Here is a 25420-nt window from a genome sequence, read left to right as displayed (position 1 = left end):
TTGTTGTCCCCTGATATTTTAGAGGAAATTTTACAGTAGTTTTGTTCTAGAAAATTATATCTGAGAACAAGTACACTTCCCTGAACTTTTGTTATAGAAATTTCACATCTGCTGTGTAAAGTAATTGTTATTTTTTACAGAATGCCATAAAAAGTCTGAGAATTTACAAAAAATGGAAAAAATGGTAAATTTAGAACTTAATTCCTGAAAGCATCGCGTCACCCCCCTCTTCACTTCCCTTCTGCCACACAGTGTGACACTCGCGGTCATCGCAGCCAGCACTCTCACTGCAGCCGGCACACACACACCTACACACTCCCCCATGTTCATGTTCTCCCTCGCTCAGGTCGGTCCCTTACACTAGCGCCACTTAGCCACAACGTGAGCCTGCTCGAAACAGCCTGCGTGAGCCACTTCAGTGCTTGATCAACACTTTGCGCGAACGGTTCACCGCGGTGCCCGCGACGTAGCTATACGACGCTGTCCAAGTCAGTACAAGTCCGCGCCGTTTCTGGTGCCGGTCACGTGACGATTCCGTTGCTCGATATTTGCGCGATTTTTTTTGGTTCGTGGATCAATCAGCGTATCAGCTGGTAAGCGTGTTTAGTTTTTTTTAAGGCTCAATACGGCAGTGCATTGATTAGAAAGTGTTTGAAACATCAAAGTCCGACCAGCAGCAGCACTTCTCAAGGAGAAAGGATTTTGGCGGCATAGCTCGGGGGCAACTGCGCGTGAAGGACTCAACACACGGCGGAAAAGATCGAGCGGAACCAACGCGCAGAGAGGATTCGGAGTTGGGTGGTGGTGACGAAGAAAAAAAAAGTATGTTTTATGTTCGGAGAGAGTGAGAGAAGGGGGGTTGTGTACAAGTCCTCCCTCCTACTCCTTGGACTATTCAAATCAACGAGAAAGGCTTTCTCGCGCGCCAGTGGGGTTGAAAAGCGGGGTGGGAGGAAAAATTGAGTTTTGTTAAACTTTTACAAGGGCAGTTTTTTGTTCGTAAATTTACTTTTTGCGTGGGCGGGAGAATCCGATCGAGGACCGAGTGCAATGTAATTAGTGCTGAGCCCAGCCAGTTTTCCATTTTCTCCCGGCTCGTTATGATTTGTTTGGTTCGTTTGCTACTGTTGTGTATTTTTTTCTCGTTTCCAAAGTTGATCAAAGTCTAGCAAAAAGCAGAGGGTGTCGTATTTTGAATTTTTACATACAGACACAACACGTATCCTCGGCTCGAGCTACAATAATCCGACGAACCCGCAGTCGTCGTCGTCGTCGTCCAGATTGGGTGTTGTTGTGTGTACAGACATTTTAATTGAATTTTTCAAGCGGAGAGTAATTATAGTCCTGGCAGAACGTACGAAAAAAAAAATGGAATGAACGTAAAAAATCTGCGAGAAGTGTTCATTAAAAGTGTGGGGAGCAGTCACTGGAAGGTCACGTGTGTTGGCTCTACCGAAGACAGGGAATATGCAGAGTTCCCTCGGTGTCCCCCTCATCAACCTTCGACACCATCACGTGTGTGTGTGATATAATTAGCTTGAAGTGTGCAATGTGACGGTGCAGTGAATTATGGGTTCTGGATGCAGACGGGGTGTCCCCCGGAAAGAATGGGTGTGGATTTGAACCGATAATTATTTGAGTTGCTGAGCTAGAATTGATCTGAAAATGGCTGTGATTATTCAGAAGTTGGGGCCAAACAGTCCCAAAAAAGCGTGAAGCCAGTAATTTGAAGCGTTTATTCAGCCGTTTGAAAATTGCAAAGACAAATTACAACATTGCAACTGAAAAAAAGATTTTTTTCGAAATATCTCTCGTATGACATCAATACAATACCAAAATTTAAAGATTGTTTGGCATTTTTTTTTAATTTTTTGGTGTCATACAAAACTACATCTCGAATTTCTGTTTTTTAATTAGCAACGGTTTGACCCATGAACCAAAACGTATTGTTTTTGTCATTAAAAGTATCCCATATTAATTTTTCAATTCAGATAGTTTCTAAATTCTAATGGATAAACATCTATTGTGATTTCTAAATATCGTCGCGTTTCAGGTCGCTTTTATAAATTTTATCTCATAAACAATAGTTTGAGATAGCTCGAATTAGGAGATCAAGCATTATTTTTGGACACTTCTTATAAAGGGTTACTTGTAGATAAAATCATTTTTGCCATTCTGTCGTGAAACTACTAACTTTTACTTTCATTCTCGAGCGACGAAACGACCTAATTTTCTCTACCAGAAATAACAGAATGGAAAAATAATACCTTCTAAAACCAGTGCTGAAAAGTTCTAATTTTCAGTACTGAAATGAGTGCTGAAAAATTAAACATAAAAAATAAAAAATATCAACAACTCGTTGCAAAACTTGTTTTTCCAGCCTAAACTACTATTGTTCTCGATGCTCAAAGATTATGAAATCAAGAGTTCAAATACAGATGTCTAAAAAATAATCATTTAACTCTCGAATTGCCAATCTTTTTTCGAAAATGTTAATGTTTCCCTTGATCAGAAGGCTACACTGAACAACTTTAGTTTAACTAAAAACTTTACTTCTCTTGTTTTATTTATTTTTTCCCGTTTCATTAATGGAATTTCAATTTGAATTAAGGGGTTACATACATGTAAATCGACAAAAATGTAAGAGGTTGGTTTGGGCACACACTTAAACTTTTTTTTAAATTATGTTTTGAGGGCATTAAATACATATTTTCAACTATTATCAAAATAAATTTGAAGTTATTTGGTTGTATCATTGCCGAGATATAGCCATTTTAAGTTAGCAGTTTAAAAAAACGGGTGCCACGATATCTCCACACTGCTTTGACCAAATCGGCTCAAAATTTTGGTGAAGCCTCATTAAACCGGTTCTGTGTGCATGACGAAGCCCGATTTTCAGAAAGTTTGTTTGAAAAAAAGATAAAAATATTTTTATGTTTTTCATATAAAAAATCGCCAGTTTTAGATTTTTGTATTTTTTAAAAAAGCAAAATTTCAAAATCGGGCTTCGTCGTGCACACGAAATATGTCTTGGGAGTCTTCACCCCAAATTTCAGCCAATTTGGTCCAACCCATCTCGAGATATCGTGGCACCCGTAAATCAACTCGGTGTTCAGAGAAAAACTCTTACAAAGTTCGACAGTTCGCTTTGCGCATGGCAAAGTTTTGAACGTAAATCGTCTCTTACTCAGTTTAATCATTAAATATCTTCATGAAACTTTCTGGAGTGATTGAAAATCATCTTTTAAGTAGATTTATTAAATTTTCTGAAATATGATTTTTTTCATTTTCTACATGTATGTAACCCCTTAAATATGTTCGACCAATTCTCATCACTTTTGCAGTTTTCCGCTATTAAATCAACATTTTCAGATGTATCAACAATGGAGAGTTGCTTGCTCACTTGAATTTGAGCTATTTATTACTTTGGAACAGTCAAAAACACTGTATGAAAGCTGTAATTCATGATCAAAGTGTTGATAGGCCGATAATAGAAATAGGCTGAGAAAGGGTATAGTTCCCCTACTTAAATTTATGAACACAATAATCGTGAATTATTCGCGATTCCGGAAAATGATTTATTTTCTGTGTAGTTTATGTTAGTTTGTAGTTTTTTCATGTTTTAACAGTATTTTTTTAAATTTTTGCCTGTATTTAAAAATTTTACATTAGAATGATACCATCATCATTTTAAAAATGCGTGGAGGCATAGTCTGGAACAATCCAAAATTACTGTGTACTTTCTGTCACATAAAATATAGAAAAAACATACAAAAAAAAAACATGGGCATAAAACATGTAAACTTCTAAACCTATTTTTTTGTAAATGTAATGTAATTTTCACTGCTTTTTAAATCTCAAAAATTGCTTAATAAATTGATTGTTGGTGAATTTTTAGATTGAAGCCCACCTAGACACCCGAGGTTGGGATGTAGAAAGTAAACATTTTTAAAGATTTGTTAAAATAAATTTTTGAAAATTGACTTTTGATATGCACACTCTGCGAGTCTCCAGTCATTTTTTTCAAGGCATGCATCTTATTTTTTTAATCTTCACGGTGATAATGGTAATCGAACAAATCACATGACTAATTATTTGAATAAATTTGCTAAACGAGAGGCTAAAAAATTTAAATTTGACAAAATTTTATTCTTTTCTGCTAACAAATTTTCAGTATTTTTTAAAATTGTGCGGAAATGTCAAAACAATGCTTTCTCTAGAATTTTGAATATTTGTTTTGAAAAATTATTCAATATTTGATATAATTGTTTGGTACATTTTTGTAACAGCTATTCTAAATTTTACTTTCGAAACAATACATTTTACCTTTAAAAACGATCCATTTAAAAATTAATTTAGAGCAATTAAAAAAATCTAATTGGATTTTATGTGAGCTTTTAGAAGTTGTTGAATTTCAAACATTTTTTAATGTTAAGGGTACACAGAAAACAAGGAAGTTGTTGTCTTCTTATTCTAAAACTGTTGAACTTTCAGACCCAATCCTGAAATAATTTGATTATAAAAATTGACAAATTGTGCTGTAAATCTTTATGGAAATGGTAGCTAAGGAGATGAATAAAAATAACATCGAATAAAATCTGAGTGCAAAAGCTTTGGTTGATGTGCATCATTAACAATACACATTAAACTCTAAATTATAATACAATTATAATCTATCTCTAAACATTCCATCAACGGTTCAAAAAATGTACCAACTCTTTCCGGGGACACCCTATCCGACCCAGCAGTGCTGCGAACACCAACCGACGGAGTTGACAATTTCCGGGAGAACCTCCGCGCTCCTCCGCACGGCAAAAGCGCCTGCTCACACTAATTAACGGTTCTGTAACAATATTCAATGAAGATTATATATGAACGAACACGGACGACGACGACGACGGCGACGGTTTGTTATTGTTTCCCAACGACTAGACTGCCAATATCGCACGACGACCACACTCGCAAGGTTGTTGAGGGTTGTGTTTCTAAAACTGCACCACTGTAGTGGCTTACAGCTAGGCGCCTAATTACATATGGGTACCCGGGCAGACGGTAATAACAAAATTAATAATATTTCAATAACAAATCCTGTTAAAATAACAAAAAGTGTTATTATTTTATCCTGAAGTTCAACTTCAAGAAGAAAAAATAATAACAGTTTCTGATAAAATAACAAAATTTGGTATTGAAGTGATATTATATTGAAAATGTTTAATAACACGCTAATAAGAGGAAATGTTATACATTTCAAAACTCTCCTAATAACAAAATTTGTTATTCGTTCGGTATACTGACTTAGAAATAAAATTACCACAAATCGCACAAATGGAAAAGTTTCTAAGTGTCCATAACACAATCTGTTATTATTTTTTCTTTTGTTAAATATGTTAAGATCTATGGGATAATTTTGTCCAATTTCGTCAGGGTCATTATTTTGGCCGTGAAATGAGGTCCTTAAGCTAAAATTATTCTAAAAAGTTGAAATTTTGAAAGTTGATTTTTTTAATTGTTTGATATACCTCCTAAGGGACTTTGCTAAAATTGGCTAGAACTATGGGATAATTTTGACCAATTTCGTCGGGGTCATTATTTTGGCCATGAAATGGGGTTCTTTTGCTGAAATTATTCTAAAAAGTTGAAATTTTGAAAGTTGATTTTTTTAATTATTTGATATACCCCCTAAGGGACTTTGCTAAAATTGGCTGGAACTATGGGATAATTTTGACCAATTTCGTCGGGGTCATTATTTTGGCCATGAAATGGGGTCCTAATGCTAAAATTATTCTAAAAAGTTGAAATTTTGAAAGTTGATTTTTTTTTAATTATTCGATATACCCCCTAAGGGACTTTGCTAAAATTGGCTAGAACTATGGTATAATTTTGACCAATTTCGTCAGGGTCATTATTTTGGCCATGAAATGGGGTCCTTAAGCTAACATTATTCTAAAAAGTTGAAATTTTGAAAGTTGATTTTTTTAATTATTTGATATACCCCCTAAGAGACTTTGCTTAAATTGGTTAGAACTATGGAATAATTTTGACCAATTTCGTCGGGGTCATTATTTTGGCCATGAAATGGGGTCCTAATGCTAAAATTATTCTAAAAAGTTGAAATTTTGAAAGTTGATTTTTTTAATTATTTGATATACCCCCTAAGAGACTTTGCTTAAATTGGTTAGAACTATGGAATAATTTTGACCAATTTTGTCGGGGTCATTATTTTGGCCATGAAATGGGGTCCTTAAGCTAACATTATTCTAAAAAGTTGAAATTTTGAAAGTTGATTTTTTTAATTATTTGATATACCCCCTAAGGGACTTTGCTAAAATTGGCTGGAACTATGGGATAATTTTGACCAATTTCGTCGGGGTCATTATTTTGGCCATGAAATGGGGTCCTAATGCTAAAATTATTCTAAAAAGTTGAAATTTTGAAAGTTGATTTTTTTAATTATTTGATATACCCCCTAAGAGACTTTGCTTAAATTGGTTAGAACTATGGAATAATTTTGACCAATTTTGTCGTGGTCATTATTTTGGCCATGAAATGGGGTCCTTTTGCTAAAATTATTCTAAAAAGTTGAAATTTTGAAAGTTGATTTTTTAATTATTTGATATACCCCTAAGAGACTTTGCTTAAATTGGTTAGAACTATGGAATAATTTTGACCAATTTTGTCGTGGTCATTATTTTGGCCATGAAATGGGGTCCTTTTGCTAAAATTATTCTAAAAAGTTGAAATTTTGAAAGTTGATTTTTTTAATTGTTTGATATACCCCCTAAGGGACTTTGCTAAAATTGGCTAGAACTATGGGATAATTTTGACCAATTTCGTCGGGGTCATTATTTTGGCCATGAAATGGGGTTCTTTTGCTGAAATTATTCTAAAAAGTTGAAATTTTGAAAGTTGATTTTTTTAATTATTTGATATACCCCCTAAGGGACTTTGCTAAAATTGGCTGGAACTATGGGATAATTTTGACCAATTTCGTCGGGGTCATTATTTTGGCCATGAAATGGGGTCCTAATGCTAAAATTATTCTAAAAAGTTGAAATTTTGAAAGTTGATTTTTTTTCAAGGGTTTCCAGAAGCGTTTATTACTTGCCAGTCTGCCAATTAATTACTCAAATTACTGTTCCAAAATGATTAATTACACAAATTACTTAATTATTTTTCACTACGATAAAAAACATTTAATTTAAATTTAAGAATTCATTTCTACGGTTCTAAACTAAATTATTTATAAATAGCTCATTCGATAGCTCTTTCAAAAATAATGCTCTTTACTTTTTTTTGTACCAATCTGGATATTGTGAATTTCACGTATATTTTTTATTGAAAATAGCTATGGGCGATCAAAAAACTCTGGATATGAACAATAATAATCGTTTCATTACCAATTTAACCTGTTCATTATTGTGAAATTCATCAAAATAACGTTATGTTTTAAAATGTTTTTCAAACATTGGTTTGACATTACTTTGCATGTTTTTTTTCTCAAACAAATAAAAAATCTGTTACTGAAAATACGGATAATGTGGAACGTGAAATTTACATTGGATTTAATTTCTACATCTGAATATTAGTCGATTTTAATTTCACGGAGTTTGATTTTTAGCTTAGCTCTTAATAGAGAGATATTACAGGACTGTCATTTTTTGCAGATGATGAAAAAATATTTAAAAATACATATCTTTACACCCAACTGGCAGTCGCATGATTGTGATGCATGGCGGCATGAAAGTATATCAGAATCTGCATGAAATCTGTCCTCATGCATTTTTTGCGATATAGGAGTATGACATTTTTGCCCGTTACCGACAATTATCGACATTACCGACGGCTTTTTGGTTGTATTTCACAAAAAAAAAAACACTTAGCAGAACGAGGATTGAACCACCAACTTCTTGGTTAATGATCCGACACGCTACCACCGCGCCATGGACGCTTGATGAAAAGTGAGTGAAAGAGCACCAACATATGCTTCTCTTTGGAGTGTTGCTCGGGGACGGGCCAGCTTTATATGTGTTGGTGAGAACTGCAGATCGCTGAAATTTTTACACGCGGGCAAAAATGATCTACGGGCTTGCTGCAAAAAATGTTATAAAATATGACATTTTCTGCAGCAAACCCAATGTTGCAGATTTTGATATATATTTTTCCTTTGGGTGTATTATAATTGATTTTTAAATGGCCATTACTTGAATTTTTTTTCAGTGATTATTAAGTACATTTGGTTTTAAATATTTAATCCACATAAACTTCAAATAATTTTGACTGCCCACTAGAAGGAAAAGCTTAAAAAAATTAATCAATTCTAACGTAGTCCTTGCAAAAAAAAACGTATTTTAAAAATTACTTAATAAAAATGAATAGATTTTGGATTCACAAAACATTTTTCACTGAGTAATATATCATGGCCTTTTGTTGTTTATCAGCTTTGATAAACAACATGATAAAAATAAATTTTAGGAGAGTTTTATAAGAGAACTATGGTAAATAAGGCCTTCTACAAACAGAATATTTTTTTTAATCTCTGTGTTTCACTCTAATTTGAAATAAATAAAATACTGTTATAATAGATTATATCTAAATAGTTTCGTTGATAAAGTACAATTTAAAAAAAAATCAATTACTTTAATTACTCAAAAATTACTTCAATTACTAAATAATTACTTTAAATTACTCTAATTACCATGAATTACTAAGTAATCAAAGAATAACCTAATTACCAGCTAAAAATCAAAGTAATTATTAATTACTTGCCAGTTTAAGGCCTTGCTGGAAACCCTTGTTTTTTTTAATTATTTGATATACTACCTAAGGGATTTTACTAAAATTGGCTAGAACTATGAAATAATTTTGACCAATTTCATCGGGGTCATTTATTTCACCATGAAATGGGGTTTCAAGCTCAAATTAATCCGATAAAATTAACTTTTGAGAGTTCATTTTTTTTTAATTTTGTTATATTCCCTACCGGAATTGGCTTATTTATTGAGAATTTTTGAAGTGTGAATAACAAAAACTGTTATTATTTTCACAGAGCCAGGAAGTCGGAGCTGACGTTGAAGTTCGAGCTGGAGTGAGACCTCGGAGACTGCATCGGATTCAGCAAATTTTCAGTAACTTTTACTTAACGTCGGAATCTGTGAAGTCGGGTATTTCTGGAGAGCTGAAGTCGTCGTTGACGTCATATCGTGCATCCAGAGTCGGAGTTGTCTTCAAAGTATGGATTCAAAGTCGCTTGGAGGTACCCGACTCTGCAGCCCTGACTAGTACAGAGGAGTTATGGCAACTGCAGGTTTATATGCAAATTACAAATAAACCAAAACAATAACTTTTTTGTTATGGAGACATACCAGCTCAATAACATTTTTGTTATTATGCTGCTCCACCTCTCCGCACAAAATAACAAATCTTGTTATTCCTTCATGATTCCTTCTGTGTTATTGGTTTGTTATTGCAATAACAACATAATAACAGTTTAAGTTATTCTTCGAACAAATCTTTGTTATTGATTTTTGTTATTTTAACAACTAATCCGATCATCCCAATAACATATTTCGATCTTCTCACAATATCAAAAACTGACCTTCCCAAGTTATTTCCGTCTGCTCGGGTAACGTCGACGGCCGATGATGAGGTGGTTTTGTTTCGTCCGGTGAGTTGGCAGAATTGGTGCTGAATAGCGACGTTGATTGGGGTTGCTGTCGGGGTGGGATCGACCAACCTCCCCCCCTCTGCGCCGGGCAAGGACATCCAAAAAGGTGAAAACGGCTAATGGCAAATTGTGGTGCGGTCGCGGTTCAAAAGAGGAGTTTGATTGGGTCGGAAAACGCGGGTTTATCGGTAAAATCTCCGGGAAGGACAGCTTTTTAATGGGCAATCAGATGGAGGTTTTGGCTTTGATTGTTGCGGAAATTAGGCTTTTAACATAAATAAAGCCGATATTAAAAGATGGGGAAATTAACGTTTCACTTTGATGTTTGCTGACTTTGTCTTATTTATCCTCTTGTATCAATTTTTGAAAAAGAAAATTGATGTTACATTCCATTTAATCATTCTACCAAATAAAGAGATATCATTAAACCATAAATGGTCTCTCAAAATAACCAAAATTTCGCTCCAAACAAATAGAGGTCACATTTCAGATCCCAAGAACCATTTCAAACTCAATAAAGTTTGATTTACGACCACTTCCCACCTACCATCTGATCCCTACCTGGGACGACTCCTATGAAAATCCTTTCTCCGCAACCCATGAAAGCACTAATCGATAGCCTCAGTTTGGTAGCCCGAAGCGAAAAATTGAATCACCCTTTCACGAAAGAGTTCATATCCATGTGGGGAAACTCTATATTTTTCACCCGGTTCCAGATCCAGCAATCTGAACGACGAAAATCTGCAGTGGTAGCAGCTGGTCCTCCTAGAGAGCCACCATGGTGCTGCTTATTTCCACTCCATTTCCATTTCCGATCGATTGGACCGACAGGCAGAATTTTCGGGGAACAACCCGGTGGCGGATTCTCGAGTGTTTTTTTTTAGATTTCTGCGCCACTTTATTGAGGAAAATTAGTTTTAGGCAAAACTAAACGATACATTTCCTGGAGGGATTGAACGATTGGACGGATCCAATAATTGGCGTGTGATTTGTTTGTTTGGCGTGGCTGCACGAAATAGTGAACCGTACTGGATATTCAACACAGAGTTCTGCATGTTCAATGTGGAACTCGGTCACCGTTGTGACTATAAAATCTAGTGCACCAGTTGCTGCATAAAGTGCTTCCTTCATTAAAGTTTAATAGATGGTAAAGTGTGCAATAACTGGGAAGACCCGAGCAGAAAGAGTTCTCAAAATATTGTCAAAATCAGGATTTTTGCGTCTTATTTTTATCTCAAGAATTTAAAAATATGTTTTCCGAAAAATAAACTATCGGTTGATTTGTCTTTTGAGCAAATTTTGTTCTATGAAAAACTATACTTTTCTTGTTTTATGTTTCTCTTGTTTCATTATTAAGTTGTTTTTTGCATTTCTTTTTTTTCTAAATTTGCGTTGATCTTGATTATTTTATGTTTGTTTCTGATAGTATTAGGTTTTTATTCTTATTTACTTTTTGTCATGTTTATACAGTCAATTTTACAATTTTTCGCTTGTTTATCACATTTTCTACATTTAAATTGTAACAAATGCGAATAGGCATAGTCTAAGGCAATACAAAAAATTGTGCATGCTTAACAAATGTTTATGCAAAGCACAGCCATAGTTGACCTTACAAATTTTTTTTTTTTTTTAAACATTGGCAAAGTTACAAGTCAAACTTTCAACCTTAAAATTTTGTAAAAAATTTAAAAGTTCTTCTTTCCAATATTTTATGATTTCTATTCTGTTTTATTGGTGAATAAGCACTAACAGAAATAAGAAAAAATAAAAAAATTAATCTTACTGAAAATCGAATGATTTTATAAGATTGAAAATTGGTTAAAAAATGAATTTTTGGTCAATTTTAAGATTGAAGCCCGCCTGAGGAGGGGTTGGGTTGAAGAGGGTTAAAATTAAGCAAAAACATGATATTTTCATCAATATTTTGAAAGTTTGTGACTCTAAGAATGTGTGAAACATTGTGTGACACTTTTTGTTGAAAAAAAATAAATAAACAAAATAAGGCGTATAATTTGAAATTTAGTTTTTTTTTACCTTTAGCTTCCCCTCGATCTTGACCTGAATTGAAGAACACAAACTTGAAACAAAATATGTACACAGAAAAAAAACATGGTAATATTACATCTGGAAAGGGGTACATCTTTTATGTCAGAAAAAAATGTAATTTTACCACTTTTCTGGTGTAATGTCACTTTTTCAGTCTAAATTGAGCTAAAATTACATCATAGAAGAGGTAATACTCAACCTTCCAAAATTACAGCTTCCAAATTTACATTATTTTTTACTGTGTACTGGCCTAATGAGGTAAAAACTACAAAAATAAAAGTACACGAAATAACAACTTTAATAAATTTTTTATGTTGACTTGTTAAAAATCGTGCATTGCAAGAATCAGACATTATTTCTAAAAATAATATTTATAAAATTCGAAAAACTTGTCAAAACTGGTCAAAATAATCACTTTTTCAAGCAACTCTTTTGTATAATTCTGTTAACTCGTCAAGAATACATACACATTTACACAAGCTAAATGTTTATAAATATTTTTTTTTGTTCTTGTCCACTCTACAACTTTGTTGAACATTTGTTTTTGTCTAAAAAATTACCCTGCAAAATTTTAAAATGAAAATTTTTGTTTTAAATGTAAAAATGACCCTTGGGTTATTTTAGGTTCGAAAAGTACATTGAATTTTCCTTAAAATGACATGTCTCACGATTTTTGACAATTGAATAACGGGAAATGACAGCGATTTTAAAACTATTTTGCAACTTTTTTTTATGAAAATTCTTTTTTTTCGGAATTATGAGTACGCCATTAAATCGGGCATCTAATTTTGCAGAAAAGTCCTTTTGACTCCAAATTTCTATCTCTTCATGATTTCGAGCAACAAATCACTGAAAAAGGTGTCTTGGTAAAAATCCAGAAAAATTATTCCGATTTCGTGTGAGTTGGCGGAGATTTACCCAAATGAGAAACGAAATCAATTTCGGTGTAAAAAGTGCACTTGGGGACCACCGCCGCGGCCCGGTAAATGTTTTGTATTTACAGACCTTCGTGCTGTTGGTTGGTTGGTACATGACGGAAGTTCAGTGATTTTCAGCGTTTTTTTTTTCGTTCTGACCCAGAACGAGGTCTGAGTTGGGAAGTGGAAAAAAAACTACTGACAAAGCGGATTTTTTGGACGAGCTGCTCGCAGCGAATCCCTGGAGTTGTGTCTCCACAGGCGAACTTTTTTTCTGAGGTTCTGATGATTGGACTGGACACAAACTGTATTTAAAGGGAGATTGTAGGGAAAGCAACGGAGTAAATAATGTGTTAAAAGGAATGGACACGATTTACTAAGCTCGATTATTTAGACGTAGTCGTTGATCTGCACAGCAACCGAAAATCCCGAACTTTCTACGGATGACTCCAAATGCAAACATAGTATAATTTTATCTAAACGCAATTCCAGTATCTTGTTTATATTCATAACCTGGTATCGCAAGATGCTGATGCTGTCGCAATATTTGCAGCTGTACACCACATTGCTACTAGTATTCCAGCTCGTGGCCCCGAAGATAACGCTCCAGATAAGATTCGGCGACATCTCTGCAGCAGAGCTGTCTTTTGCATCTGAATTTAAATTTAAAATTAGCACGGATGACTTTCGTTTACTGTTGGATGAGTAATTCTTGCTTTTTGATTAGCAGCTTTCGACAAATTTCGCATTCACGTGGTGCTCGTCGACCTACTCTGGAAGAGTACTCCAGCGGTGTAGAGTACCTACAGGTAAACAGACACGTGGCCGTCCCATGTGATACGGGTGCTTGATGATTGCAGTTTTCACAGTTTTTCACGCGCTGCACTATTGTCGATTCAGTTTGCAAATTTGTGTTTGGATGTGCAATGTTTGCGCCCAGAGTGTCAATACCGGTAGAACACATCTCGCGGGTGCTAATCGCGAGTGACGTGGTTCCACCAGCAACAGTGCTAATCACGACTCCAATCAACGCGGCCGAATTATCCGTCAGCAGTGTCGGAATCACGTCCGGAACTTGCACCAGGCATCCAGCGCGGAGAGAAGTGTTAATCGATTTGTCACGAATGTGTGATTTCACGGTAATTGAGATTTGGATTGATTGGAAATGTCCCCCAGCGGTGGCGGCGAGAGTTGACATTGTTTTGCCATTTTGGAGTGATTTCATTTGTTTGAAAGCTTTGAGTGGATTCTGCGATCAGCGGAACTAATCGACTGAGTCGTGGTTCAGCTCTGCGGTCAATGTGTTGCTAAACGTCTAGACTGTGCCAACCTGACCTTATTCCGGAGCAGAAAAAGCACAAATTTCACACTTTTTTTCCGTCCCATTGAACCTTTCGTCACACAAACAATCCAGCTCGGTACTAATGTTAACCACCCCTCATCTTAACCGCTCCATCAACTCTAGTGGTACTCATTAGTCAAGCCTTTTCCGTTGACACGTGGCGCACACAGTAGCGGGAAATATCAATCTCACTTAATGTCGGCCAGTGGACAGAACGCCTCCAGTGGAACCTGCAATCAATCTGGCGACACTGCCTCTTTTTCCCCTTGGTCAGTAATTTCCTACCAATAACAACCAATTCTGCACAGACATTATTGAGATGACCGGACTCTTTGACATCACAGTATCTTAGCAAAACAAGTCCCGCTGAGTAATGACCACTTAATTGGGAATCGTTTTTGTACCGTCGTCGCAGACTATAGCGAAGAGCTTGATGGAGAGGGATTACTTGGGGCAGTAATTGGAAAGCATATCAACCGCGCGTGGTAAAAACTTGCCAGCAATGACGCCGCAGAAACGAAATCAAAAGTTATTACACGTCGTCGTTGGCTACGGCGGTGGACTCACGGGTTGACCGCGCAGTGGCGCTCTCTTCTAATGGTGATTTATGAAGTCTGTGGGGGGACGGAACGGAAGAAGGGTGGCAATCATAGCTGCACCAACAATGGTACGGTGACGAAATAGGAAATTTTTCGGGGTGGTGTCACTTTGGGAGCCATGTGCGTTGAATCCAGAATTAGGGACGTGACCGCGCTAGGAGTTCAACCGCAATTTATATTAGGAAACTTTGAATAATAAATTACGACACAAAAAACTAATGCCTTCTTCCTCTCCACACCACTCCAGGAACTCCGACTCCGCATCGAACTACGTGGACCGGGTGCGCATCCGAGACTCGTCCAGCTCATTCGGCGGACCGGGCCGAGGATCCGGGTGGCGTCAAAAGTCCCTCTCGAATATAGATCTGCCGACGAGCTACCGGGGCATCGCCGGGGGTGTAGCCGGCACCGGCGGCCTAGTGGGTGCTGGTCAGTTTCGCTACCGCGACTATGACTCAGGACTGTACGATCTATATTCGCGCATAGACAGTCACCGGGAGGAGTACGATGACCTGTACGGTGTGAACCCGAAGGCGTCCCGTGCAGCCAGCAGCGTCAGCGTCAGCAGTCGACACAAGAAGCAACAGCAACAGCTAGAACATCAGCAGCAGGCCCAAGACAAGGACCAGCAGCGCCAGTCCAAGCATCACCACCACCATCACCATCGGGGATCGGGTGGGATTCACCACCAGGAGTTCTACAACCCGGAAAGCAACGAGGCTTGCAGCTTGCGACGGACCCGCAGCCTGGCGGTGATCCGCGAAGAGTCCTACAACGATCTTCATCTGCACGGAAGGGGCGCTCGGCGTTCACAGCTCATCCCGAGGGCAAAACTCGTCGATCGGAACTTCTTCAAGGAGAGGTAACCCAAACAAACTCATAATAACCATCTCAGCCATACACTAACCCAATCTTCCCTCCAGATACAACTTCATCTACGACGACTGCGAGGCAACGGAACCGGCGGACAACGAGGCGCAATACGTCTCCAAGCGCTTCTCGGCCCAAGGACAACCGTTCCCGTGGCACACGGACAAAAGTGACCTCGACAGCATCGATTCGTCCATCTTCAAGCATTCGCTGCACCAGCAAAACAGTTACGAGGGCAGTCTGAGGAATTCGGTGCGTAGCGGCGATTCGACCAAATTCGTGTCCAAGGTCGAAGTGCACAGCGAGTACTCCGGAGCGTCCAAGTCGGAAACCGGCATCGAGGCGGACATTAAACATCTGGATGATATTTCGATCAAGGAGGAACCCCCGCGTGCCCCAAGCAAGAACAGTACACTAGAAACGATCAAGAAGCGATTCCCGCTCGAAGGCAAGCGTCCCGTCAGGGAAGAGGAAGAAAGTGGAATCACCATCATCGAGATCAAAGACAGTCAGGTGTCGCACAAGAGCTCCAGCGTCATCTCGTACGATTCGATCTACCTGTCGTCGGAAAGTGACGAGAAGGAAGTATTGGACGACCTTCTGCCCGATGTTCGCATAACGGAAGAAAGCGATCTCATCGACATCAAGATCGAAGACTACGACGATCTGTTCAAGGAAACGGACCTAGAAAAAGCGGAGAGTACCATCGATACCCTGTACGGACAGGTGACGAAACCCAAGCCAAAGATAGTTGCAGTTGAACCAAAGATCCAACCAAACGATTCCCTGAAGCGTTACATCAAAAACACTAGTCGTGGTACCATCGAACGCTTATCAATCATCTCGAATCTCAAGCTACGTCAAGAGTTTGCCGACAGCAAATCGCACCCCAAAGAGAAACCACTCCACGATCACGATTACCAATACAACTCGCTACCGGACGCAGCCGACGTGTGCAAGATTCTTCGCAACTCCGAACGGATCGACGCCAAACTTCGACGCATCTGCGACAACGAGCAGTCCGGAAGGTCAACCCGCACCGAAAGTGATCACTTCGATTCGCTTCCCCGATTAGACAAGTCCAGTCTAAACCTTACTCAACCTCCTTCCGACGAGGACGCGTCCCTAGAAGAATCCGACAAGGGCGCCCCATCGATCGAGGTAGTTGAAACCCCCACCCGAGAGGTCCTCAGTCACGCTTCCTCAAAAGTATACCTGAAGGATTTTGGGCTAGAGTTGGACTACGAAAACTCCGTAGTCACAAACAGCGATCAGGACAGTGACATTACGATCGTAGCCCCGCAGGAAACCATCCCCCCGGAAATTGTCGTAACTCCGGCGGAGAAACCGACCCGCAAACACGCGCACGAAGAGCCGGTTATCTATTCGACGTTCGCCAGCACAGTCGGCAAGCACACGACCAATCGGATCAACTTTGAGAACAAAGAAAAGCCGAAACCAAAGGCGGAAGCGATCGCAGAGGTTAAGACGAAGCTAAAGCCGGTACCGGTAATCGTTGATGAGTCCCCAAAGAAGCCGATTGCGCAAGCTCCCACGGTCAAACTCGGCGGTAAGAAGGTAATCGTTGACGAGGTCGCCGCAAAGGCTGCCAAGCGAGAAAAGCAAGAACTAGAGCAAAGTGTGAAGGTCAAGACTCCCGTTGAGAATCGGGCGAACGCGGTGGTGGTGAAGAAGCCTTCAGTTAAGAAGAGTGTGGAAGCGCCTGTCAAGAAGGAAGAGACCAAGCCGGAACCGATTCCAATTGTCAACAGTAGACCGCCGGATCCGAAGCCGCCCGAGCAGAAGGAAGGTAGTCCAAAGGTTGATCATTCGAGTTTGTTCAAGGACACTAACCCGTTTAAGGAGCAAGCTCGTCGCGAGGTCAAGAATCGTGTGGTTGATCGACCGCTGTTCAAAGGAGTCCGTCGCTTCAACAGCACTGAGAATATTTACACTTCGGCACCGATCATAGTGACGAAGACATTTAACAATTTTATAAAAACTAATGAGGTTAAGACCAAATCGTTTGATTCGCTGATTGTGGAAAATAATAACGAGAAGAAAAAGGAGAAGATGCCGAGGCCACAGGTGATCCAGATAGTAGATTCGAAGCAGAACCTGCATAATGGGAGTAACGGAACATCCCGGAAGAGTGGCCAGAATGGCCAACAAATACAGAAGGAGTTTTTGCATAAGGTAGATTCAGTGCGGAATTACTGGTCGAGGATGTTGGACGAAGCGGAAGCTAGAGAGGACGACGAAGATCAGGTCGATAGCGGGAGTTCTCCTAAAGAGCAGAATGGGTTTCAGCAGTCAAAAAACGGCGAAGGAAAGCCCGATAAGCTCGGGAGTTCTAGTTCAACGGAACAACAGCAGCATCAGCAGCCCCAGGCACAGCCGATCGAGTCTCAGAAAAAGTCCGCCAAGAGACAAAACTCCTCCCGGAACAAGTACTCCACCTACCAGATCGACGAAGCAACCGAACTTCAGAGCTTTAGTCCAACGGTGGAGATCATTGAGCTCGACGGGCACAAACAGGCCGCACTGGTGAAGCCAAAAAACGCGCAAAATCTGGACTTTGACCACGTCCGCTACAAGGTCATGAAATCTGAAATGTTTCAAAAAAACTTGCTGGTGAACCATCGAAAAGCGGCTCAATTCGATGGTTTGATGCAGTATCTACAAGATTACAGCTTTCAGGAGTTGCTCGCGCACAATAACGTTGTAATCATTGAGCCGGTCCGCACCAAGATCGAGAAGATATCCGACAAGCCTCCGCAGAGCGTTGCGGCGACCTGTCGGATCACCACCGGAGCGCTTCCCAACGGGGAACAGAAGGGCAACAAGAAGGGCTCCGGGTTGCGGAAACATTTTTTCTACCATCCCATTCGCGTGAACAAGGAACTGCTGGACGAGGAACTGCCCAGTCCCGATACGGTGCGAAACGTCCGGAAGCTGTTCGAGGGAACGCTACGGCTTGGAACGTCGGCAAAGCAGGCTTACGAAGACGCCAAAGCTAACGGAGGTAAGTGGAGAATTTTCTGTGTAGAATAGGTTGGCGTAATACCGAAGCAACTTAAACCATCCTTCACACAGGTATCCGCAAATGGGACTCGGCCAGCCTGTCCAGCGGAGTGTCGAGTGGTGATTTGAGCTCGCCATGTGAGTGTGGTGAGAATGAAATCGACGGTGACTTTGCGGAAGAGAACCTCATCGGGGACGACGAGCTGGAGTCGCACTACGTGAGTCAGGACGTGCTGGAGAAGATCCGAGAGTGTGGCTCAACGGTGACGTATTATGGGGGTCGCGTGGTCGATAAGAAGGGTGAACACGTCAGTACGATGACCAAGGCCATCATGAAGGAGATCCGTGGCCAGGAGAGGAAGTCGTGCCAGGTGTGCCAGCCTAATGGATGCCGGGGTCAGCAGGGGGAAGTCCGTCGTCATTCAGCGAACATTGCGCAAAGCGACAAGCTGGACGGTTTAGGTAATGCTACGGGAATTGTAGTCAGTATTAGTAAGGTTCTTCCGGCCAACTTTCAGCTGAGGGTGTACGAGCCGAGTTCCTATTATGATTTTATCACGGTACCACATGAACGCCCTCTGTATTAGGCGAATCCTACAATTGGCTGCTAGTGGCTAACGATAGCTTTGTTAATGAACGTTGCGTGACTGTTAGGTAGATTTTACGACTGTTATGCGTGACTATTAGGTAGATGGACTTTTGCGCCGCTAGTGATGGAACAAAATTTAAGGTAATTCGAGTTACTTTTGCCCATGTATGTATGTGCTCTCTTTGTGTAAATAACAATCGGTTGAGGAAGAATCAGTCGTAACTTTCTACCCAACAGTCATCGTAACATATTACAGCCATGCCTATCTCTATACGCTTTGGTATCATGTCCATCCGGAATCATCCATCCATCCTGAGATATCTATCGCATAACTAACGCTTTCTCTGTTCTAGGTGTCAAATTCAAGCTGGTCAAGTCGAACAGCTGCAGCAGTCGGCTCGAGCTGGCCGGCACCGGAAAAACTCCTCCAGATCTGATGAAGAATCAACACGGTAGCACCGATACCGGCTCCGGACGACCCAAATTGCCGAAACCATCTTCCGATGGCAGTAGCAACTCCACCATCCACAACGAACTCAAACTCAACCAGTCGGAACTGCCACCTTCCATCGAAGAACCCGAAGAATCCGTCCGCGACCTGGTCAGCCGGTTGGAGAGTCACACCCCACTAAGCGTCCGCAGCAAACCACGAATCATCGAATCCAAGTGCATCGAGAAGACGGACGAAGGCAAGGCAGAGCCGGCGGCCATCACAATCAACAACCAGTCGATGGAGGTCGTGACGGCCAGCATTCCGGAAGAACCTCCGATGGAGGAACCCCCCAAGGCCGGTGTCACCGTGAACAACCACATCACCGTCCCGGGACAACTGTTGATCCCATCCTTGCTCAAAGGGCAGAAGGCACCGGAACCAGCCGCTGTAACGGACCACCGTCCTCCGAAGGTCTGTCGCAACAAGAACGTCGATCTGGCCTTCTCGGCGACCATCACCAAGGCCTCCAACAAACCCGCCAAGGAGAAAGAGAACCTAGCGCGAAAGTCCTCCCTCGTCAGCGCCACCACCGCGGACACCGTCGATTCGCTCGAGCACATCCCAGCGGCGCCGGTCAAAACCGTAACCTTCAAGGACGACGAGAACAACAACCGCGGCGAAGTCGAACAGCACGAGAACCTCAAGCCCAGCGTGATCGCCGAGCAGCGCAAATCGGACGAACTGACGTCGCCGAAGCTGGTCAACTGGAGCTTGCTCGGGACGACCAAGTTCGACGAGCGGCAGTACTTTGCCAACGACAAGAAGCTGATCGAGAAGCGCAAGTACGACGACATGGAGTTTGAGGAGTTTGAGGTGCTGGATCCGAACGGGGTGGTTCAGCAGCAGCAGCAGCAGCAACAGCAAAAGGAAGGAGAGTGTTACGATAGTTTGAACAGCGGAAAGTGAAGGTTGGCATGGTGTTCGTGGAGAAGTTTGGAGAAGTGTATGGTATTTATATTTGTTACAATTATTCCAATAGTATTATATTGTGCTTATTACGTGTAGAATGAAACATTATATTACTGTTAGTACCATGTGTGGTTTGTTCTTCGATGACCAATTCCTGATATATTTCACGAAAAATGTGATTGATTGAACACAAATAAATAGAGGCACTTTTGGGACAATCATTTTAGCGCATTGTATTTACTTCCTTTGTCCTCGAAAATAATACAAGTGACGCACCACAATTCATCAACTGCACGCATTTATTATTTGATCCTGCCCAGTGATAACAGAGCAATCGAGCATAAAAATATCGGAAGAATTAATGATAGCAATACAGAATATGGGTGGCAGCAAAAAATAATAACCCCCCGACAGTGAAATTAATCAATTTTCCAGTTACGGACCCACGGACACATCCGATTGCATAATTAAGCACCTTAATGTGCCGTAATGGATTTTTATCAGATTTTCGACGGTTCAATAAACGATCGGAAGCGCTGAATAATGGATCGGCAAAGTGGGAATTGTCCGGCCTACCTTCACTGACATTACTGCTGGGAGTTTGACTGTCGGTTGTGCTGCTGACACCGCTGCAGTATCCTTTCGTTATCCGGTACCAGGGATCCTGTGGAGGGGTGGGAAACAAACAGACAGAGAAAAAAAGAACAGTTAGTAAACGAAGTTTGCTCATACATATGAAGATATGATGATGGCTCAATTCAGCCGGAATCATTCAAACTTCTGCCACCTATCTAGGGCGTCGATACTGGTGAGCTTCAGAACCAAGTCATACCCGCAAGCTGATAACATCTGTCAGTCTCGCTAGATCCGGGCAATCCTTTGCTTTCCACAAAAAGGGACGTAACTTGCTCGAGGGAAAGCGCAAAAAGGCTACATTCATATCTTCTTGAAGATACTCGGGGGAGTACCCCCGAACAACTTCCAGACCGCCACTGCTGTCTGTGGTGGATTCGGAGGGCACAAAAAGCACCATGAATATGTTTCGCCCGGTGGCGTCACGCTGGGGACCATTTTTTGCTGGTGCCTTTTTTTCGGAAATCCTACCGGAACAAGCAAAGCGTGTTTGTGTGTAATGGGATTCGACGGTGGTACGACCCGGTAATGTGTCCAACGTGGTGAAACGAGTTTGAACGATGAGAGGCAATTCTGCTCCAGGGAGAAATATGACTGATTGCCTCTTTTGAGGAGTCCTTGCGCGGACAATGATTGAATATGTGGGATTTGTGCTCCAAAGGGCGACTGTGGGTTAAGGTAAATGTTTTTTTTGAACTCTTGAATCTTTTAGTTTTTGTCAATGCTAAAAACTTTTTATTTCCCAAAATAAAACTGGAAGCTTCAGAGCAGTAACATCAATGATTTGAAATAAATTTCTTGCTCTTCGGAATGTCTGGATTGCTTAACTAATAGTTCAACAGAATTTTACAGAAAATATATTTATTTACATCTTTTATTACATCCTTGCAATTCACAGAATGTATTGAAATCTTCGGACTGCTAATACCCCTTGCATCTTGGCAATTATTTTATCTGAAGAATTATTTAAATGCTTGAGATATTTTGGTATACAGTCCAGACACGATTATCTAGGGCGTCCAATTTTCCCGGGTTTTGAATTTCCCGGGATACGGGAAAAATATTTTTGAAATCCCGGGAATTCCCGGGATCCCGGGAAATTTTTAAAGCTGTTATAAAATCTATATTTTCATAATATTTCAAGCTTAAAATCATAGAATAAGCTGAATAATATTATTTGGTGACAATCTACATTTCAATTTAAACAAGGACGACAGTTTTTAAATAGCTTAAAAGAAATTAAAAATTGATTTTTGTTGTTCTTTGTTGTGCTATGGATTTAAAATAAACTACAATTTTGAATTCAAATGTGATTCAAATTAAATAAGTGTTTTAAAAGATTCTTTTATATATGTGTTTTACTAGAAAAGCTCGGTTTTTTATTGAAAATGTCTAAAAAACAAAAGCGACAACAAATAAAATGATTCCAGCCAATGTTAAATTTTAGATATGTTTTGAATTTTTTGTTTTATATAAAACATATTTTACAAATTATCTTTATGTTACCACCGCCAACTGTTGAAAATCGGGACTACAGTCTGAATAGATACAGAAGATTTTAGAGGAATATAATTGGAAATTGTATACTAGGAATTGTAATGTTCTGTTCCTGTTTTAACAGAAGTCATTCAAAACATTATGCAAAATATGGATCGAAAAGCTAATTCGTTACATTTGTCCTGATTTGCCTCAGATGCCGGTATTTGATGAAAAATAATTTAATAGGATATTTTTTTTTAAATTCAAAATCCTAAATATAGGAGATATAATACTCAGACTGACTTTAGAAAATATATAAAATTAAATAGAAGATATTTAAAATTTTAATAATTTTCTCTTATAAGCTAAATTAATGCTGGTAATGCTGAATACAAATTGTTATGCTTCAAAATTCGTATCGATTACTATGTATTCAACAGTTCATCTATTTCTACAACCAAATCTGAATTTTCCGACCAAAATTTGTTTTTTATCAATTTCGGGAATTCCCGGGACAAATTATAAAAAAATCCCGGGATTCGGGAATTCCCGGTTTTAGAAAAATCCCGGGATTTTTGTCCCGGGAATTCCCGGGATGGACGCACTACGATTATCCGAAGCTCTCCATAGAACCTTCGGCTAAACAAATCATAAAAAATGTTCTTGATAAGTTAGAGTTAGAGCGTCCAATTTCCCTTCCCGGGAATTTCGGGATTTCCTGATAAAACTATTTCCCGTTTCCCAAAATTCAAGCGGAAGTAGACATTTACTATTTTGTTTGGAAATATTTATAGAAAATGCTCTGAAAAAATAATAAATGAACAAACTCAACATGATTTTGTTCAATTATATGTACTGTTTGGTTTATATATAATTAATCAGATTTTCAGAAATTATGATATCAGAATTATGTCTGATAATATTAATTTTTGAGGCAACTGGGAATAGATCTTAGTTAATGAGTGTTAAATTATTACAATTAGGTAAGCTGTTAACAGATTGATGTTATTTCATCAAAACAATATTAACTCCTTACCTCCAAATTATAATTATATAGATTTTGTTATATTGACCAAAGACCCATATAGCAGGGCCGAGGAACCCCAACGGAATCCGGAATAACACCGGTAATAGTGGACCATATTTGTCCCCCATCTGACAGTTGAAAATATAGACAATTCTGGATCTTTTGCAACCAGAAGCATCCAAATTGGTCAATTCTACCAAAAGTTATGAGATTTTTAAGAAAAAAAGGTGCAGTGGTAATGTAACAGGCATAACAAAAATGACGAAGAACGAATTAAGAAACTTTTAGCTCAATTCTTGATTTTTTAACATTATGTGAGGAAGGCTAGCTAGGTTGTATTTAGGGAAGGCATCACCTTGTGGCGCATACCAGCCTTTATATTTCCCGTGGATTTATAGGGAAGCGGGAAGGCCAGTTCCTGAAGACGCCACCTGGTGGCGCTTGCGAGAAGAGCTGAGCTCCTCTCGCTTCGGTGGTAGACCATCGACTAAATCTTGCCTCGAGTTGACGCATGGTTTTATAGAGAATGCGTGTCATCCCGCGTGGCAGTCCAGCCAATCCAACCAGTCCAGCCGTTCAGAAGCAACTATTGCTGTGGAGGGAGTGGCGTTTATATTTTTACCAAAACCGTCGGCCACGCTGCTTCTGTGATTTTCCCCTCTCCTTGGGGAGGACGTTTCATTCTTCGGCGATTCATTTCGCTTCGCGAAGTTTTAGATTGCTACCCCGTCTAGAGCCCTAAGACGAAGTTCTTCGTCTAAAATAAGGGTTAAATGACTAACCGAGCGTTTGAGTGTTAGTGTTGATGTCCTACACAATTTTGTTGCATGATAATAATTAAAAACAAGATCATAACAATTTTCAATAAATTTAAAATTTCCCGGAAAATTGGCTGAAAATTTCCCGTTTCCCGGGGTTACAAAATTCCCGGGAAACGGAAAATTTTCCACAAATTTTCCGGGAATTCCCGGGAAATTTGAAATTTAACGAACATTATTCTGATCCTGTTTCATGCAACTTTGAGAAAATATAAATTATCTTATTTTTTATGCTGTCTTTCAAATCGTACCAAATCAAAATCGTACCAATAAAAATACTTTTCAATTTGTCTCAGTGACCATAACGGTTGAAATGAAAAAAAATATCATGCAGAAATAATGTTTTTCATGGCAAATTACTTATTTCAGAACAAGATAATCATTGAATTTGCCTTAAAAATCTAATTTCTAGCAATATGTAACTTGAAACACTATTTCATGAAACCAAACGCAAAGTTTTACAATATTTGAAATGAGTTTTTGAAATATGGTTGCATTCTTTGTGTAAATTTCATATGATACGAAGTTGTTTTTTAAAGATTTTTCCTGGTGCCATTTATGGTATGATTTTGGTTATATGGATACATGGCCTAATAAATTAATTAGATCAAAATGATTTTCATAGTGTAAAAATGGTTGAAATTAAACAATACTTTTTCATAATTAAAATTTATAACTTCAAACAGTTACCTATTTCTCGAATACTTTAAAACAAATTACTCTTGAACAACCCTTTTTGAAAAAAATAATTATATCATTTCAATTTTCATCCAATTTGGTCAAGGTAAACAACAATGGTGAATATCTTATTTTAAAATGATATAAAAAAAATCGATAAAATAGGTTGTCGAAAATAAAAAAGGTAATATTCATTCCAAAATAGCGTAATTTTTGTTGCCCAATATATAAGCAAACTATATTCCTAGTTGTGAATGCTTCAGGAATAAATATTATCTGAATTAAAACTTGACATGAAATTTACAGACAAGCTGATAAGTTCAATACAATAA

At 39.1% G+C, this 25420-nt stretch overlaps 2 protein-coding genes across 5 annotated transcripts in view; one reads left to right on the top strand and one right to left on the bottom strand.

Moving 5' to 3' along the window:
• LOC6053063 (calcium uniporter protein, mitochondrial) overlaps positions 1–25420 on the bottom strand; it is a 249056-nt gene that overhangs the window by 156554 nt on the left and 67082 nt on the right. For all 4 annotated transcript variants that reach the window (XM_038265288.1, XM_038265289.1, XM_038265291.1 and 1 more), the window contains exon 3: positions 21030–21117. In XM_038265288.1, the coding sequence (XP_038121216.1) occupies positions 21030–21117 (88 nt within the window). The remainder of the gene's footprint in view (positions 1–21029; positions 21118–25420) is intronic.
• On the top strand, positions 19087–20575 carry LOC6040596 (protein javelin). The gene is made up of 2 exons (XM_038265293.1): positions 19087–19192; positions 19405–20575. The coding sequence occupies exon 2, from the start codon at positions 19488–19490 to the stop codon at positions 20448–20450; it is 963 nt and encodes a 320-aa protein (XP_038121221.1). The 5' UTR covers positions 19087–19192; positions 19405–19487; the 3' UTR covers positions 20451–20575.

Source organism: Culex quinquefasciatus, chromosome 3 (assembly GCF_015732765.1).
Source record: "Culex quinquefasciatus strain JHB chromosome 3, VPISU_Cqui_1.0_pri_paternal, whole genome shotgun sequence".
NCBI classification, from domain to species: domain Eukaryota; kingdom Metazoa; phylum Arthropoda; class Insecta; order Diptera; family Culicidae; genus Culex; species Culex quinquefasciatus.
The sequence above is the reverse complement of the archived record's forward strand: the minus strand, read 5'-3'. Positions and strand labels throughout refer to the sequence as shown.